This window comes from Canis lupus, chromosome 6 (genome assembly GCF_048164855.1).
Source record: "Canis lupus baileyi chromosome 6, mCanLup2.hap1, whole genome shotgun sequence".
Taxonomy (NCBI): domain Eukaryota; kingdom Metazoa; phylum Chordata; class Mammalia; order Carnivora; family Canidae; genus Canis; species Canis lupus.
Window position 1 is genome coordinate 80,635,456 of NC_132843.1, and position 17,948 is coordinate 80,653,403.

At 38.8% G+C, this 17,948-nt stretch overlaps 1 protein-coding gene across 9 annotated transcripts in view; it reads right to left on the minus strand.

Moving 5' to 3' along the window:
* Window positions 1-17,948, minus strand: part of KDM5B (lysine demethylase 5B) — a 90,109-nt gene that overhangs the window by 34,829 nt on the left and 37,332 nt on the right. For all 9 annotated transcript variants that reach the window (XR_012033385.1, XM_072831445.1, XM_072831441.1 and 6 more), the window contains exons 5-12: window positions 14,435-14,569; window positions 13,035-13,131; window positions 11,309-11,418; window positions 9,150-9,308; window positions 7,728-7,847; window positions 5,770-5,928; window positions 4,229-4,410; window positions 2,578-2,740 (exon numbers count right to left, since the gene is read on the minus strand). Coding sequence is in view for 8 of the 9 variants with exons in the window: in XM_072831445.1 (XP_072687546.1) it covers window positions 2,578-2,740; window positions 4,229-4,410; window positions 5,770-5,928; window positions 7,728-7,847; window positions 9,150-9,308; window positions 11,309-11,418; window positions 13,035-13,131; window positions 14,435-14,569 (1,125 nt within the window). In the remaining variant the exon portion in view is untranslated. The remainder of the gene's footprint in view (window positions 1-2,577; window positions 2,741-4,228; window positions 4,411-5,769; window positions 5,929-7,727; window positions 7,848-9,149; window positions 9,309-11,308; window positions 11,419-13,034; window positions 13,132-14,434; window positions 14,570-17,948) is intronic.

Consider the following 17,948-nt stretch of genomic DNA (forward strand, 5'->3'; position numbering starts at 1 on the left):
GTGGGAGTAAAGACGTAGTATAAATATACAAAAGAATGTTTGTATATTATTAATATTCCGCCATAAAAAAAAATCTTGCTGTTCACAACATGGATGGACCCAGAGAGTATTATGCTAAATAAGTCAGAGAAAGAAAATATCATGATTTCATTTTTATGTAATCTAAATAAACAAAACAAAACCAGGAACAGACTCAAATACAGAGAACCAACTGGTGGTTGCTAGAGAGGAGGGGATTGGGGGCATGGGCAGAAAGAGATTAAGAGGTACAAATTTCCAGTTATAAAAAAAAAGTAATAATAGGAAGTCACAAGGATGAAAGTAGAGCATAGGGAATATAGTCAATAACTACCTGGTGACAGATGATAACTACACTTACTGTAGTGAGCATTTTGCAATATATAAAACTGTCAAGTCACTATGATGTACAACTGAAACTAATGATGTCATTAGTTTGAACTAATACAGTTTGAACTAATAATAGTTTGAACTATTGAAGTATAGTTCATTGAACTATATTTCAATAAAGTCTTTTTTTTTAATTTTTTTTCAATAAAGTCTTTTTAATTAAAAAATCCTTATTAATCTAGGCACGCACACAAATCCTCAGATTGAATTTACGAAATAATTAAATATCATTTCAATATATCTTTCTACATCAACAGTTGTTCAAAATGTAGTTCCCAGACTAACAGTATCAACACCAACTGGGAACTTGTTGGAAATGCCAATTCTCAAGCACCACCCAGACCAACAGAACAAGAAACTCTGGGGACGCCTGGTTAGCTCAAAGGCTGAGCGTCTGCCTTCGGCTCCCTGCCACGGTTCAGGGATCAAGTCCCACACTGGGCTCCCGGAGGAGCCTGCTTCTCCCTCTGCCTGTGTCTCTGCTTCTCTCTGTGTCTCTCATGAACAAATAAAATCTTAAAAAAAAAAAATCAACAACACCCAAGAAACTCTGGGGGTGAGATTCAGCCAAGTGTATTGTCACCTGCCATTCAGGATTGATTCAGATATAGTCAGAAGTTTGAAAACCACTACCCACCACACAAGTACAATCTCTTCTACTCGGAGTACCTCCTCCCTTCCACCCCAAATCTGCCAAAAGTATTCCTTATTAGAGCTCCAAGTCCTATTAGTTCAAATGGTCACTATAGGTCCTTTCTAATTCTCCAGAGAGTTAAAAGGTCAGCTACCTTGTTGACACCACTGTCAAACCACACCACCATGCCATAATCTGTGTAAACATTATCTGTCTTTTCCCTTAAATTGAGAGTCCTCAAATGTGCAGATTCACTCATGTTATCTCTATGGCCCAGAATCAAGCCCCAAGGGTTCCTCAACTTAATAATGGAGAACCATGGCAAAAGGTCTCATCTAGGGGCAAGTTACTTATAACAAATCAGAAAGATCAATCAATATGAATGGGAAAACTTCAATGTGGAAAATACCAACAACGAGGAGATGATGGCATTTTGGGAGTTACTGATCATTATTTTTTAAGCTATTGTCCATAAATAATTTTATTCCCTCAAAGAAAAAAACCTTTGCATCTGCCCTCATTTACTAGCCTATGAACCCCAAGGCATGAAGTTTAGGTCACATCATCAGGAATTCACTTTAGCACAGAAAATGTTATCATTCACATCTGGTCTCATAAAGTATCTTCAGAGCATTCTCCAACAGGAAGCCTATATACAAATAAGTGTCACTTTGTAGAGGAGCATCAGAGGCAATATCAGCAACAGCACCTTTCAGTCTAGAATCCAAGCTCAAGGACTTGAAATTAATTTTCTCGTTAGGGGCACATGCCTTCAGCTCAGGTCATGATCTCTGGATCCTGGGATAGAGCACCCCGCCCCCCTGCCACCGCCCCCAGCTCCTGCCCCAGGTCCCAACGCCCTGCTCAGTGAGAAGCCTGCTTCTCCCTCTCCCTCTGCCCCTCCTCTCCCTACTCAAGGACACTCGCATTCTTTTTCTCTCTCAAATAAATAAAAATCTTTAAAATAAATAAATAAACAAGCTTAATTAGGGGTAGAGGTATAATATAACTATTATCTACTAAGCATGCAAATCATTTCAGTTTATCATTCAAAATTTAGTTCATATAGATTCCATAAATTATTTTTTTAAGTACGGACAGGGTATCAAGGATTCTGACACTAGAGTTTAGATCTAATTGTAACAGAACCTAGACATTTTCACAGTAAATCATACAAATAACACCAAGGTTTTTGTTTTGTTGCACTGAAAGACTGAAGTTATAAGAAAAATTATAATTTAAAAAGCCTGAATTAGACACTGAAAAAGAAAAGGAAGCATCACATTTAATATTTGCAAAATATGGCTGCTTAGCAACCTAGTTATTAACCACAACAAATTAGTTTTTATGGTGTCCAAGGATCCAGTCTTATTGGCTTGCTGCAATATAGTATCATATTCCACCAAACAGCTGCTTCTGCTATCTAGTTATGGTATGGGACACACGTAACTAAACCAACTTCATAAAAAACTGAGTAACAAGAAAGAGAAGTGGTGGATTAAGCCTGAGTGCAGGAAGATTGACCCAGAACATACAGGCACTTCATGAGTCATCAGGGTATTGGGGTTCATGATGGTCACAAGCTGATGGAGAAGATCTGGCTGGGACACAAAGAGCTCTGGAGCTAGTTTCTTCATTACATTTTCTAGCTGCTCGGCAGCATACCCTGGGACTCCATACCAGGTTTTTGGCTCACCCCTGGAAACAGATTGTAAAAATAAATCAATCTTAAGAAATACAAAAACATGAAATTTCATTAGAAAAAAATCAGTCTGCAACTCTAACACCAACAAAATGGTTAACAAGCTGTATTTTTCAGGCCCTGCTTTGTAATATTATGCTACAAGGAATGTTCAAACTGAGTAAGTGTCATTAGAAATGCGATCTAAACATATGTGATGTGGGATCCCTGGGTGGCGCAGCGGTTTGGCGCCTGCCTTTGGCCCAGGGCGCGATCCTGGAGACCCGGGATCGAATCCCACATCAGGCTCCCGGTGCATGGAGCCTGCTTCTCCCTCTGCCTATGTCTCTGCCTCTCTCTCTCTCTGTGACTATCATAAATAAATAAAAATTAAAAAAAAAAAAAGATTTAAAAAAAAAAAATAAATAAACATATGTGATGTATTTTCCCCCTTCAAGTATAGAGTTTAAATATGAGACTTTCCATCTGAGGTCACTCTTCTCCCTCCCATTTTTATATGACTCTTTAGAAAATATAAGTATCTAGAATTTCTAAGAATATAAGGTATCATGCTAGCTACAGGGTATGTGGTTACCACAATTTCCTATAGCAACTGATAAGGGATGGCAACTCTCCATCTTCCTTTTCCCTTGTCCATTCTGACAGGCGAGGTTAAAGCAAACACTAATAAGGCAATTAGCATTTCTAAAGAGCTCTTATTCTTCAAAGCACTTTAAACTGTCGACCAATTAATCTGTAACATCCCTATGAGATATGGTAAATATAATCTTCATTTTACAGCTGGGAGCAATTGCCTAGGGAGACAGAACTGATGCTCCACATATATTTCCCAACTCGCTCTTTCTTGTGGTACATCTTCAAATTCCTTGTAGGGGCTTTTAAGTGAGTTACAGATCTTCAAATACTTCCGTACTTAGAAAAGCAAAGGAAATGGAGGAGGTAAAAACAGATGTGAAAGAAGAAATGGTTTTGGCTAAAGAGTTTAAAAAGTTTAATTGAAAAGTCTATCTGTACGCTGCCACCACACACCCGCGCACTGAAGAAGCCCTTTCTACAGTAATGACTGTCAGAATTCAGCACAAAACAGAAGTTGGCAGTCCCGGGGACCTGGAGGACGGTGGGTCCTATTCTCCACCAGTTTTCCCAGGGGTATCTGGGCTGCCACTGCCACGTGATGGGATTTCTCGATAGTAAAAGCAATGCTCGGTGCTTTTTAATCTTGCCATGAGTGAAAGCTTCTTTCACTAAAAGCTGTATATAAATCCCCTCCCCAAAAACATATTATACTTGAAAAACTGTGTGCAATTTCAGGGGATTTACGGATTTCCTAGGAATCTTTCAGAACCACTGCCTTAACTTATTAAGATGCTTATTTCAAGAGTAGTGAAAACTTAAGGAAAAAATAGTTTGTTACACTTCAGACACGCTTAAAAAGTTTCTAGCCCAGCTTACATCCTATGCGTAGGTTATGAAGAACTTCTTACCAGTGCAGGTAGTTAATGGAGTAACTCCAGTGGTCTTCAATATGCCAACAGAATGAAGAAAAGCACATTCCCACATACAACCAAGGAAGTTTCATGCCGCATATATCAGCAGTAATGTGAGCAAGGACAGACTGCTCCATCACTGGCATATTGTTCAAATTCCAGCCACTATCAAGATATTCCTAAAAAGGACACCAAAAAGGTATAAAGGTTTAGCCATATCATGCTAACATTTTAGATTCTGAATGCTTCAAAAAGCTGGCTGAAAAGTCTTCAAAATAAAAAGGCTGGGGTCAGAGAAAAGGAGGGGAGACCACTATGCTAACTTCTTAGATGCCCATAGATTAGATGCTCAGTTTTGAGCTTTAATATAAATAGATTCATATAGCATATACTTTTGCATTTGCTCACGCCCTTGTGTTGGCTACAGAGGAAATACACAGTATGAGTCCATTTATACCAAGTTCAAAAACAGGCAAACTAATCTGTGGTGTTGTAAGACAGGATAGTGGTAGTCCTGCGACAGGGAAGGTAGTAAAAGAGGGGAAGACAAAAGGGGAACTTCTGGGGTAAGGTTTGGTAAAGTCCTAATTCTTGTTCTAGTGCTGGTTACATGGGTGTTTTCAGTTTGTGAAAATTCATCAAGGTGTGCACATGATTATGAACTTTTCTATGTATCTGTTAGATTACAAAGTGGTTTAAAAAAACCTGACTTCCTACTAGGATAGGAATAGAAAACTTCCTAGAAGTTTGTTATTGTGGCAAATGATAGATTTATAAGCACTAAAGTTCAAAGATAAATTTAGGTCTGGCCTCAATCCCTCAAATTTTCATTGGAAGGCGATACCAAGTTACAGACTAAAGGCAAAGGGAGATTAAGTAATCTCCCCATATCATCAAAATATAGTTGAACAGCTGGGACCTGAATTCCTCTCTGGGCTCTATCTGTTTTTCTCAAAGTCATTCAATATCTGGTAATCAGGGGCACCTGGGTAGCTTGGTCGGTTAAACATCCTACTCTTGGTTTTGGCTCAGGTCATGATCTCAGGAGTGCTGGGATCAAGCCCCATGTCAGGCTCCCCACTCAGCAAGGAGTCTGCTTATCGCTCTCCCTTGCTTGTCTCTGTCTCAAATCAATACATAAAGATTTTTTAAAATCTGGTAATCGGGCAGCCCAGGTCACTCAGCGGTTTAGTGCCTGCCTCCGGCCCAAGGCCTGATCCTGGAGACCCGGTATCAAGTCCCATGTTGGGCTCCCTGCATGGACACTGCTTCTCCCTCAGCCTGTGTCTCTGCCGCTCTCTCTCTCTGTGTTTCTCATCAATCAATAAATAAAATCTTAAAAAAAAAAAATCCGGTAATCAAGAATGTGCTGAAAGTAGTCAAATTATTTCGAGCCAACCAAATAGAATTTTAATTAATAATTCAAGTTCCAACTACATATATGTATGCAGTAGGCAGTAAGTACAGTAAGTCCTGTACTATTAGCTTTAAATACAGGCCTCTGCTTGAAAGAGAAGTGCCTCACAGCTAGAGCCTACCTCCTCTTCAGGTGAAAGTTTAATTTTCCCATCTCGGACAGGGAAGCCACTGCCAAATTCTTTTGAGGCAATATCAGCTCCATATTCTACTGTGACATCCTCTTCAATAGTGCTTACCAGTCGCCAAAATTCTTTCTCAACTAGTTCTGTGGGAACCATCTGGAAACAAAACAAGGAGGAAGACAAGAAACTGAATTTTTTCACAGACACTCACAAACTACCCATGACCAATCTGAAAAGATAAGCTAAATGACAGGAATCACAGGACAGCACCCTGAGGAAAATTATAAACATAATGTTCCACAATTGATCCCAGGCAGTTCAGACATGGGAAACAATTTCTAAAAGCAATTTTATAACTAAAAGAGTTAAGTACTGATTAAGAATATATGCTCCTAAATCACCAACCTGACCACTATACTAAAAGGGAGTCAAGGAAAGCTAAATTCTGACATTCAAAAACTAGAGGTTTGGGAACCCTGGGTGGCGCAGCGGTTTAGCGCCTGCCTTTGGCCCAGGGCGCGATCCTGGAGACCCGGAATCGAGTCCCACGTCGGGCTCCCGGTGCATGAAGCCTGCTTCTCCCTCTGCCTGTGTCTCTGCCTCTCTCTCTCTCTCTCTCTCTCTCTCTGTGTGTGTGACTATCATAAGTAAATAAAAATTAAAAAAAAAAAAAAAAAGAACAAGGACCAGAAATGGTAAACCTTGTTTAAAAAAAAAAAAAAAAAAAAACTAGAGGTTTTTGTGGGTGAGAAATATAACTTGGTTGACCATTATACAGTAATAGCTGTGTTTGAATCATACTTCGTCCTTCGAGATGTGCTATAACACATTACCTGAGTCCATCCTTTCATTAATGACCTAGCTGTGAGTAATGCAGGCAACCATGATGAAAAAGACAGAGTGCAAAATTGAACAAAAGGAGCAACTACTTTGCAGCAGCATGTAGTAACATAAAGAGCCACGAGACTGAGTGTCTAGGATCTGTTATTAATCTGATGCAAGTTTAGAGAACGGGAACTTAAATGCCTCAATGTCCTCAAAGTCCTCATCTTCTAAGTAAAATAAAAAGCCAACCAAGGATAGAAAAAGAGAGGTCATATACGCACCACCACGACTAGTTAAGCAAACATACGGGGAAATCATACAATGTAAGAGGGGTCAAAATAACTGAAAGTCAAATAAAGTATAACTTGAATTTTATAAGCTCATTAAGTATTTTAAATAACCTAACAGCTTTTGTCAGTACTATCAGGAAAAACAAGTTCACACATACATTATGGGTTCCCATAAATGATACAGCCATTAAAGTGGGGAAAAAGTGGATAAATACTGACCTCAGTAAGCATCCCAAGAAAGCAATCCAACTAAAAAGAGACCTATATGTGTGAAGGGTCATCTATAGTACTTTGTTGGGGAGGAAAAAAAAAAAAACAGCTTAAGTGTCCAGTATTATGGCAGAAAACCATTCAATTCTGGTGTATTCACTTGATGGAATATAAAAATGCTGAATGAAAAATGTTCATGCTTCTAAGAGCGTAAAAGAGAATTTAAAATATAGTCATCTTAAAGTTTTAAGATACCAACTTTTGTGAACATAACAACATATAATGGGTTCCCAATGCACAGCATGCTGACTGGCACAGAGGAATCATTCAATAAATTGTGAAGTTTTCTTTAAATTAAATTTGCACTATAAAGATTTCTGATGATTTCCTTTATTAACATTGTTATTCCTGCTGTATGATTTGTGTGGCAAAGACCATCTTTAGAGAAATCAAGTGAAAAACCAGAATCATTTTAATGTAACGTGGACTTTTAATACCACTAAACAAATTAAAGGTTTCACTGTTTATGATAACGATTATCAAAAGTAAGTACCAAGGGAAATCGTCTTCATACACCTTTTTTCTAAAAGTTACTAAAATCCCATATCAAAGCAGTATGTATGTACATACATGGACTGGCATGTTGAAATAATCAGATTTGAATGCATCCGCCATTTCCCCAAAAGTACGGAGGGTATAATCTCTGGCTGCTTGTTCAAAGCCAAATGCTTCTTGTGGCTTACTACATTCCTGCCAAAAAGAAATAAAAAAAAGGTAAAAAGAATATTTTTACTTACATATAGTAATATTTTGATGTATTTTTTAAAAAACAGATTAGTAGAATTACTTATATAGTGTTTGTTTAAAATAGAAAAGTCTGGGGATCCCTGGGTGGCGCAGCGGTTTAGCGCCTGCCTGCCTTTGGCCCAGGGCACGATCCTGGAGACCTGGGATCGAATCCCACATCGGGCTCCCGGTGCATGGAGCCTGCTTCTCCCTCTGCCTGTGTCTCTGCCTCTCTCTCTCTCTCTGTCACTATCAAAAATAAATAAAAATAAAAATACTTAAAAAAAAAATAGAGAAGTCTGGATTGATAAAGATCAAAACAACTGTTGTCTATCAATTGTGAAATCATACTATTTTTAAGTCATTCAGTCTAAGAATTTTTGCAAACACCATGCAATGCTTTTTTAAATGAAAAAAAAATTTTGGTAAATATTTTATTTATTCACGAGACACATAGAGAGAGAGGCAGAGACAAAGCAGAGGGAGAAGCAGGCTCCCGGCAAGGAGCCCAATGTGGGACTCGATCCCAGGACCCCGGGATCACACCCTGGGCCAAAGGCAGAACACTCAACCTCTGAGCCACCTGGGGGTCCCCCAAGCCCAATTTTCTCTTTTTTTTTAAGAATAGTTAAAATTTTTTTTCTGCCTCTTAGCTCCTTGCATAGCTCGTGGGACTCACTGCCAAGACCTCCTTCCTAGTCAGGCCACTTTTTTTCATGAGACTCACTGTTATCAATTGCTAAATCTAAAACCTAAAAGCAAACAAAAAACATCCTAAAGGAAATTTTTTTTGTTTTTTGTTTTTTAAAGAATTTGTTATTTATTTATTCATGAGAGACAGAGAGAGAGAGAGAGAGAGAGAGAGAGAAAGAGGCAGAGACACAGGCAGAGGGAGAAGCAGGCTCCACGCAGGGAGCCCGACGTGGGACTTGATCCCGGGTCTCCAGGATCACAACCCGGGCTGAAGGCAGCGCTAAACCACCGAGCCCCCGGGGTGCCCCGAAGGAAATTTTCTTTTATTTTTTTTTTCTTAGTATTTTATTTATTTATTCATGAGAGACAGGGAGAGAGGCAGAGACACAGAGAGAGAGGCAGAGACACAGGCAGAGGGAGAAGCAGTCTCCATGCAGGGAGCCCGATGTGGGGCTCAATCCTGGGTCTCTAGGATCACACCCTGGGGCTGAAGGTGGGGCTAAACCACTGAGCCACCCAGGCTGCCCCCCCAAAAGGAAATTTTCTAATGCTATCTCTGCCATTAGTTCTTACCTGAGCCAAACACTTAGGACACCTCCAGTCTCCCTTGGGAACATCATGGAGAGGTGGGATCAAGCAAAAGGTGTGGTAACTGTCGTCACACCCATCACACAAGAGAAGCCGGTCTTCATCGTTGCCACTGCCACACAAGAGGCAGACATACAGATCCACCTGCAGCAATAAAATAGGTACAGAACCAAGGAGCATGAGCTACATTTGATTTTGTCAAATTCTAAGGATGCAACGGAGAGAGGCATAATCTAGTTTTTCTATCTTTCAAATGAAAATGTGTCACCCCCAGAAGAGGTATTTTAAATAAAAATGCTTCTTTTACAATGCTTAAGGCATTCCCAACACTAAAGTGTAATCTCAAAACATTTTCAGCTGTGTTTTTTTTAAAGATTTTTTTTTAAATTTAGGGGCGCCTGGGTAGCTCAGTTAGTTAAGCATCCAACTCTTGATTTTGGCTCAGGTCATAATCTGAGATCTCATGCCCCACTGACCCTCTCTCTCTTTAAAAAAAAAAAAAAAAAATGAGAGAGAGAGAGAATGCACATGCATGGGAGGGGTAGAGGAAGAGGAGACAGAATCTCAAGCAGACTCTGGCTAAGTACAGAGCCAGAAGTGGGGCTCCATCCTACGACCTATGAGATCACAACCTGAACCAAAATCAAAAGTTGGATGCTTAAAAAAAAAAAAAAAAAAAAAAAAAAAAGTTGGATGCTAAACCAGGTGCCCCTCAGCTGTGTGTTTTAAGATTTGTTACTAAGATATCAAGCTTCTAGTAGCTTGGAGAATGATAATCTAGAAAAAGAACATGTTGGGCAATAAATTTATCAACTTAACCAAAACTAGAATTTATAAGGAAAAAAATTCAATTTTGCCACATTTAAAGGGAAAGAAAAATGCTTAATTAACCATATTAAATTCCTTTATATTTAAAAAAATAATAATAAATAAATTCCTTTATATTTTAATTAAGGGTTCATGGTTAACAAGTTCCTCAAATACACAGTAATAAAAAGAAATAAAAATAAATAAATACACACACACACATATTACCTATTATGGACAGAACTGTGGTCTTCCCAAATTCATATCTTACTGTCTTAACCTCCAGTTATCTCAGAATGTGACTATATTTGGAACCAGGGTCTTTGAAGAGGTTAAGGTAAAATAAGATCATACCGAGTGGACCCTAATGCAGTATGATTAGTATTCAAGAAGAGATAAGGAGATAGACAGGTACAGAGGAAAGCCATGTAAAGACAGGGAGAAGACGACCTATAAGCAAAAGAGAGAGGGCTCACGAAAAAAACCAACCCTACAGACACCTTGGTCTTAGACTTGCAGCCTCCCGAACGCTGAGAAAAAAAATTCTGTTGTTTAAGCCACACAGTCTGTGGTACTTTGTTATGGCAGACTAATAGCTTGCAAACTAATACCATTACCCAATAAAATGGAAAGCTAAGAACTCAACTAATCCGGGAATCTTACTTTTTCAGTCTTTTTGTTGTAGCAAATAAAAACCTGGTTTCTGATCATTTTCTGATTGTGTTTTTTTTGTTTGTTTGTTTTTTGCTTTGGTGGGGAGGGAGGGAGGAAATGATATTTATGAATAGAACGACACCTAATTGGAATAATTCCAAATTCCAAGATAAAAAGCATTGTGGTCAAGCTACTCACTGAGCTCTGAGAAGAGGGCAGAGAAGAAAAGCAACCAGATGTTCTTTAATGTCCTCAAGCCTTACTTTTCAGTTTCCATTTCAGTAAATGGCTGCCTAATCCTCCAAGTTTTGCTGAGGTCTCCGTTCCTATCCCAACTCCTTTCCTTTTCCTTCCCTATCGTAAAGTTGGAAAACATCAAATTGATTTTTTATCTAGCTCTCAGCTCATTTGGAGGTGACCTAGTGATTTATGAACATTCCATATATGATCCAGCTCACCATTATTTATCTCTAAACTGCATGTACTCCAGAAAAATGGCTGTGGATGCTCCCTATATGCTACTATTAGCCTCATAATGCATTTGTGTATTTCCTCAATTAAAAACTGATACTACAAATGGACATGAAAAGGACTTTTAAATTCTGACACTCTAAGCTAGTAGTCTTAAGTGAGGCACAGAAGGACAAAATGAGGGGTAAAAGTGTTTTAAAATGTCAACTCACAGCATTGGTGGTTTTTTTAGATCGGCTCTTGGGTTTTTCCTTCTCGCTTTCTATAATGTGTTCTTTCTTCTCAGTGGGTTCTTGCTTGAGGATGCCTTTCATTTCTTTTTCTGTAAGAGGCAATCCGAGTTAGTGCTTCCTTTTTTTTTTTTTTTTTTAATTTTTATTTATTTATGATAGTCACACAGGGAGAGAGAGAGAGAGAGGCAGAGACATAGGCAGAGGGAGAAGCAGGCTCCATGCACCGGGAGCCCGACGTGGGATTCGATCCCGGGTCTCCAGGATCGCGCCCTGGGCCAAAGGCAGGCGCTAAACCGCTGCGCCACCCAGGGATCCCAGTTAGTGCTTCCTGTACTACACTTTGCTCACCTTGCTCCTGCACCTCTCACCTCTCCCTCCCCAAACCACACACAGGACACATACAACTTCCTTGTTCTTTTCAATGCAAGAGCAACAACACCCAGTATTACCACATTCAAGGGCTGGTGCTGATTACTTTATGATAAAATGCAAACTCTCACACCATTTAAATGTAGGCAATTCTGGATATGGGTACTTCTGGAGTTGTTGCTAAGGTTTGTAGGCTTTTAAAAGATACAGTCTCCTTAATGACATGTTACCCAGACAAGACACACATTGATGAAAGGAGATTCCTGCCAATATTAACTGTAAGAGACTAACAATATACCAACTGTACCTCCTCCACATTAGAGATTATCCCTCCATAACCTATGACCACTTACTACCCCCAACTTTTCAGTTCCAAAGACTGAGAATTTTGGCTATGAATTAATGACCTATCCTATGGTGGGTGCTGTGCTAAATGCTTTCCATAGATTTAACCTTTTGCAACAAATCCATTTCAAAGATAAGAAAATGGATAGTAAAAGTCGTCAAGAAATACCTATGGTCATAAACCCATTAGTGCTTAAGCCAGGAATCAGATTCAGATCTATATTTTTAAAACTCCATCTACTTTTCACTACATTGTGCTGCCTTTCCACTAAACTCACCAGCCACTAAGACAAACTAATTTTAATCACGTCTTCATTTCTATGTGCCTGTCTATATAGGATTTAAGATTTTTTTTAAATAGGGGATCCCTGGGTGGCTCAGGGGTTGAGCGCCTGCCTTCGGCCCAGAGCCTGATTCTGGAGTCCCAGGATCGATTCCCACATCGGGCTCCCTGCATGGAGCTTGCTTCTCACTCTGCCTGTGTCTCTGTCTCTCTCTCTGTGTGTGTCTCTCATGAATAAATAAATAGAATCTTAAAAAAAAAAAAAAAAGTTTTTTTTTAATAGTCCTGACCTTATCTCTCAGTGACTGACATCAAACAATGGCCAGCCAAGCAATTACCAACTAAAACTCAGATTTAGAAACCATGTCTACCTGCCATGCCTGAAATAAACGTATCATGTATCTTGTCAAGCACCTATGGTGCTCAGAAATCACTTCTTTTCAATGAATGCTATTTAACCAAATTGCAAAGTAGCAATTGGTGACAGCTGAGAAACTCAATCATATTTCTAATATGCATATCATCATCTGTTTACTTTTACTGGTTACTATGAGTCTAGAGACATTAACATATTAAGATTTTATTTTGGGGCTCAACCCCACTGACTAGTATTTAATAGTTGTTATAAGTGTTTCCTTAATTAACAAATGAATGATTTTTACTAATTTACATTATACTTCTTTCCTATTCATGGATAAACCTTCTTACCATTTTCACATTTGGGAGTTGGACAGCCCATTCGTCGTCTCAGGTTATGAGTTCTGGCTTCTGTGGTCTCTTCTGGTTCAATTTTAATATTCATGGCCTTTAAAAAAATTGTCATATACATAAATATTTCCTTTCAAAAAAGGTATCTTTTAAAAAAAAAAGGTATCTTTTAAAATCCAACTGAAATCTCAAGGTGACTACAATCTTATAAATTGTCTCTATTAATAGGCATTCAAAACATTCTTCTCTCTCCCCATGGAGATCTACCTTTAAAATTACTATTATTTATGGAAAGAACAAAGATCTTAGAAGTTACAAGAGTATCTCCACTTTGACAGGTCAAAAAAATAGGGAAGAATCAAAGGATCAGGAACAAATTAAATTGTTATTACAAGCTACTCTTCTAACATCACTAAATTAGTAAGGATTCCCCTATCCTTAAACTGGTCTCAATTTCCAATGTTTCTTAAAGAGGTAATACTTATCAATAAAACAACCTTTGTGAGGTGTTCGTAGAACTATATATGATCGTTTTTGCCTGTGTTCATTCATATGTACTCAGATGTCCACTGATGATAAAATTTCTCCCAGGGTGCTGTCATCACCCTATGTGTCTCTCATCAAGGCAAACCTAGGCATCCATAGCACCTGGGCATCTCTTATATTGAAAGATCAAGATGTGCTCAGTAGCTGTTTTCTTTTTAATCTTGACCAATAATTACTAATAATCAGAGACTGATTTAGACACCTGATTACCGCCACGAAGCTTCCCAGTTCCAAAATGCTCTCATACATTATCACTGATTCCTAACACTTACATGTCCATCAAGCTAGGCAAGAACCCAAAATTCCTATCTCTGTATGGAAACAAGGTAAGTGGGAAAATACTCTTCTCTTCCTTTCCCAAGGGAAACCTCTCAGAGCAGAAAAATCTTGAAGTAAACCGTCTTTCTCATCAGTTCACGCCTCCTGGTCTTCTATTCTGGTCTTTTATCTTATGTATTAAATGCCTCAACCCCCATGCTGCCTAATTATTTTGTCTTAGTTCTCTATTCCTTAGCCTTAATCTCTCAATAAACACTGCCCAACTTCATGAGGGTAACAGGCAAACCAAACATCATCATAATGAACCCCTCTTCTTAATTCTGCAAATAAAGCAGCTGTCTGTCCAGGCAGCATAAACCTAGAGAGAGTCCTTTGATCCCTTATCCCTTTGGCAGTACAGTCCCCCCAAGTATAAAAGCTAGAGTACAAACAGTTAACAAGAGTTAATAAGACAAGAGTCTACAGTTAACAAGGTTCAAAACTATGAAGAGCACATGCAGGAGAGAAATCCAGTTAGACAGACATTGGTACGAGGGCTCACGAATTCCATCTAATGAACCTCATGAGGCCCTCACCTCTGCTCTCATGCGTTTTGCTCGTCGGGCTGGGGGACATGTTTCTGAGGGCTGCACAGACTGCCTCTGGGGAATATCATGAGGTTTGTACTCCTTGTCCTTTGTGTCTGTGTTCAGGTTTGGCTTCTGCAGACACTAGAGATAAAACACAATTTATTAATGAATTTCCTCTCCTTTTTAATCTTAAGAATTTCAACGTATTTTGCAGTATATTTTACAGTTATGTATTGATACATAAAAGGTCTACAATTTTTAAAATCTAAATAAAACACAAGTCTGCAATTACCAATCATATACCCACACACATATTAGAGTTTTAAAACTTTTTTGCAGGTGAATGGTGTTGCTTCAATTCATTTAACTGTTCATGACATCAGGTTACACCAGGCCACAGCAGGCTTAAGGCACTCCCAATGGGCCACCTGTAATTATCCTTGCTTGCAACTGTCAATTAACTGAAGGCTCAAACTGTTAGAAAGGCTCCTTATAAGTTCCCAAAGTAACTTTCCATATTGAGAATATTTGATTTTTTATAATGTTTAGAGGAAAAAAATATGGAATCCAATAGGTTTTCTACATATTAGAATTCTACAGTTTCAAATATAACTAGCAATGCTCTGTGATCAAAGATATTATCTGAATTGAGAAAACATGTAATTTGACTGATGTGTTTTCCCTTATAATAGTGCTTTCACTTACTTCAACATATTCCTACAAGGTCTAACTCACAAGACAAGGGTTAATAGGTAACCCACAGCAATAACTGGTTCTGATCAGAAAAGAAGTTTCTCTTGCTTTATTTTTTAGTTTGACTCTAAGCTTGCTGATAAAGAGTATTTAATGCCCACACAATAAAACATGGTAACATCAAAATATAACCACCGAATCTACTATGAATTTCAAGTAAGTTAACACTCCCTTCATAATAGGACCCACGAGTACCACAGGAAGTATTTTTAAAAGCAGGTTCCAAATTGTAACCACTTAGGATATATTATCTATGCTAGAATAAGACACAGTTATCCTTTTAGAACTCCTGGCTCTATGGATACCATTACTACCATATAGTCTCACTATTGGCTCCTTCGTAACATGTGTAAAAAGAATTCAGAAAATTGGGGGTGGGGGGGACAAGAATAACAAAAGCAGAGTAATCACCTGTCAGAACCCATTTCTAACATCTAAGAAATATACCACAAAAATACTGATAGATTACATAATACTCTAAACAAATAAATAAACCTACCACTGGTACAACAACCTATATATTAAATATTCTGCTAATTCTAATTAAACTCTTACATTAATTTGATCTGGAAATGTTAACTAATGTGGATTATCACCATTCTGTAACAAGTCCTCAAGTTGGGACACGTGGGGGACTCAAGGGTCAAGCGTCTGCCTTTGGCCCAGGGTGTGATCCTGGAGTCCCGGAATCGAGTCCTACATCAGGCTTCCTGCATGGAACCTGCTTCTCCACTTCTCTATCTCTCACTGTGTCTCTCATGAATAAATAAAATCTTCAAAAAAAAAAAAAGTCCTCAAGTTGAACGTTTAGAATATATTTAATGAAAGCATGCAGATTGGAATAAAATCTGCCTATCATTTAATTAACCTTTTTTATGTATTATGTAAGCTTTCTATTTGAGACCTAAAAGTATGTAGGTAGAAACTGAATTGAATCAAGAAATTTTATCAAGTGGATGGTCAGATATTTAGAGATTAGGGGCACCTGAGTGGCTCAGTCAGTTAAGTATCCGATTTGATTTCAGCTCAATCTCAGGGTCATGAGACTTTGCCCCTTCCCCACTCATACCCACATGAGCACTCTCTAAAATAGTGTTTTGTTTTGTTTTTTTTTAAGGAAATTCAGAGATTATGTGGTCCCTATCTCTTACTTCCATTAACTATGGTCTGCTTCATTCTAGAAGGACTTTAGAGATCTAAGGTAAAATCAAGCTCAGAAACTTTCAGAAGATATATGAAGAGCTTCTCTTTTTAAAAATTTAAATTCAATTTGCCAACATATAGTATAACACCCAGTGCTCATCCCATCACAGACCCTCCTCAGTGCCTGTCACCCAGCCATCCCATCCCCCCACCCACCTCCCTTCCGCAACCCTTTGTTTCCCAGAGTTAGGAGTCTCTTGTGATTTCTCTTCCTAATTTTTCCCCAGTTTCCCCCCTTTTCCCTTATAATCTCTTTTCACTATTTCTTATATTTCCCATATGAGTGAGAACATATGATGATCATCTTTCTCCAATGGACTTATTAAACTCAGCATAATACCCTCCAGTTCTATCCACATCAATGTAAATGGTGAGTAGTCATGCTCTCTGATGGCTAATATTCCATCATGTATATAGACCACATCTTTATCCATTCATCTGTTGAAAGACATCGAGGATCCTCCCACAGTATGGCTACTGTGGACACTGATGCTATAAACACTGGGGTGGTGCAGGTGTCCCTTCATTTCACATCTGTATCTTTGGGGTAAATACCCAGCAGCCCAATTTTTAACTTTTTTATTTTATTTTAATTTTTTAATTTTTAACTTAAGGACCCTCCACAATGTCTTCTAGAGTGGCTGTACCAGTTTGCAGTCCCACCAACAATGAAGAGTTTTATTATGTTGTTTCAAACCGCAATGCTGGACACAAAACTGAGGTGTTTGCTTTGTATCTAATGCTAGTACATGTAGACTAATTTAACCTCTGAGAACCTGAGATTGAGAGGTGACTAATAACCACAGCATGAGGACACCATCCTACAGAGAGCAATCGACTGAGGTATTTAGAAAACATGGGAATACAAGAGGGCCACCTGAATGGCATAGTCGGTTGAGCATCTGACTCTTGGTTTTGGCTCAGATCTCGGGGTTGAGAGATCAAGCCCCCACATTGGCTCCATGCTCAGTGCAGAGTCTTAAGAGTTTTTCCCTCCCTCTTCTCTGCCCCACTTCCCTTTCTCTAAAATAATAAATAAACCTTAAAAGAAAAAAAAAAAGAAAGAGCCTCTGTCCCACAGCACCGGTGCCTCTCCACTCAACTTTCTTTAAGCTTCCCAAAACTTACTCTAGGCTTTGGGTCACCCTTTAGCAACAATTCCTTTGTTGGGCATCATTTTTTCCCCTTAATATTAAGGCTTTATTTTTAGATAAGTTTTAGGTTAAAATGAAGGTGGAGATTTACACTATATACATCCTGCCCCTCCCCCATGCACAGCCTCCCCCATTGTCAGCATCCTTCACCAGAGTAGTGGCTCATTCGTTATAGCTGATGAACCTGCGCTGACACATCATTATTAGCTGAAGTTCATAGGTGACATTAGGAGTCACCTGTTGTGCTGAACATCCTGTAGATTTGGACATGTGTAACGGCGACGGAGGATATTTTCACTGCTCTAACAATTGTCTGTGCTCTGCGTATTTTCCCCCACATGCCCTCCTGCCCCCAAACCCCTGCTGATCTTTTTACTGTTTCTATAGTTTTGCCTTTTCTTGAATATTAA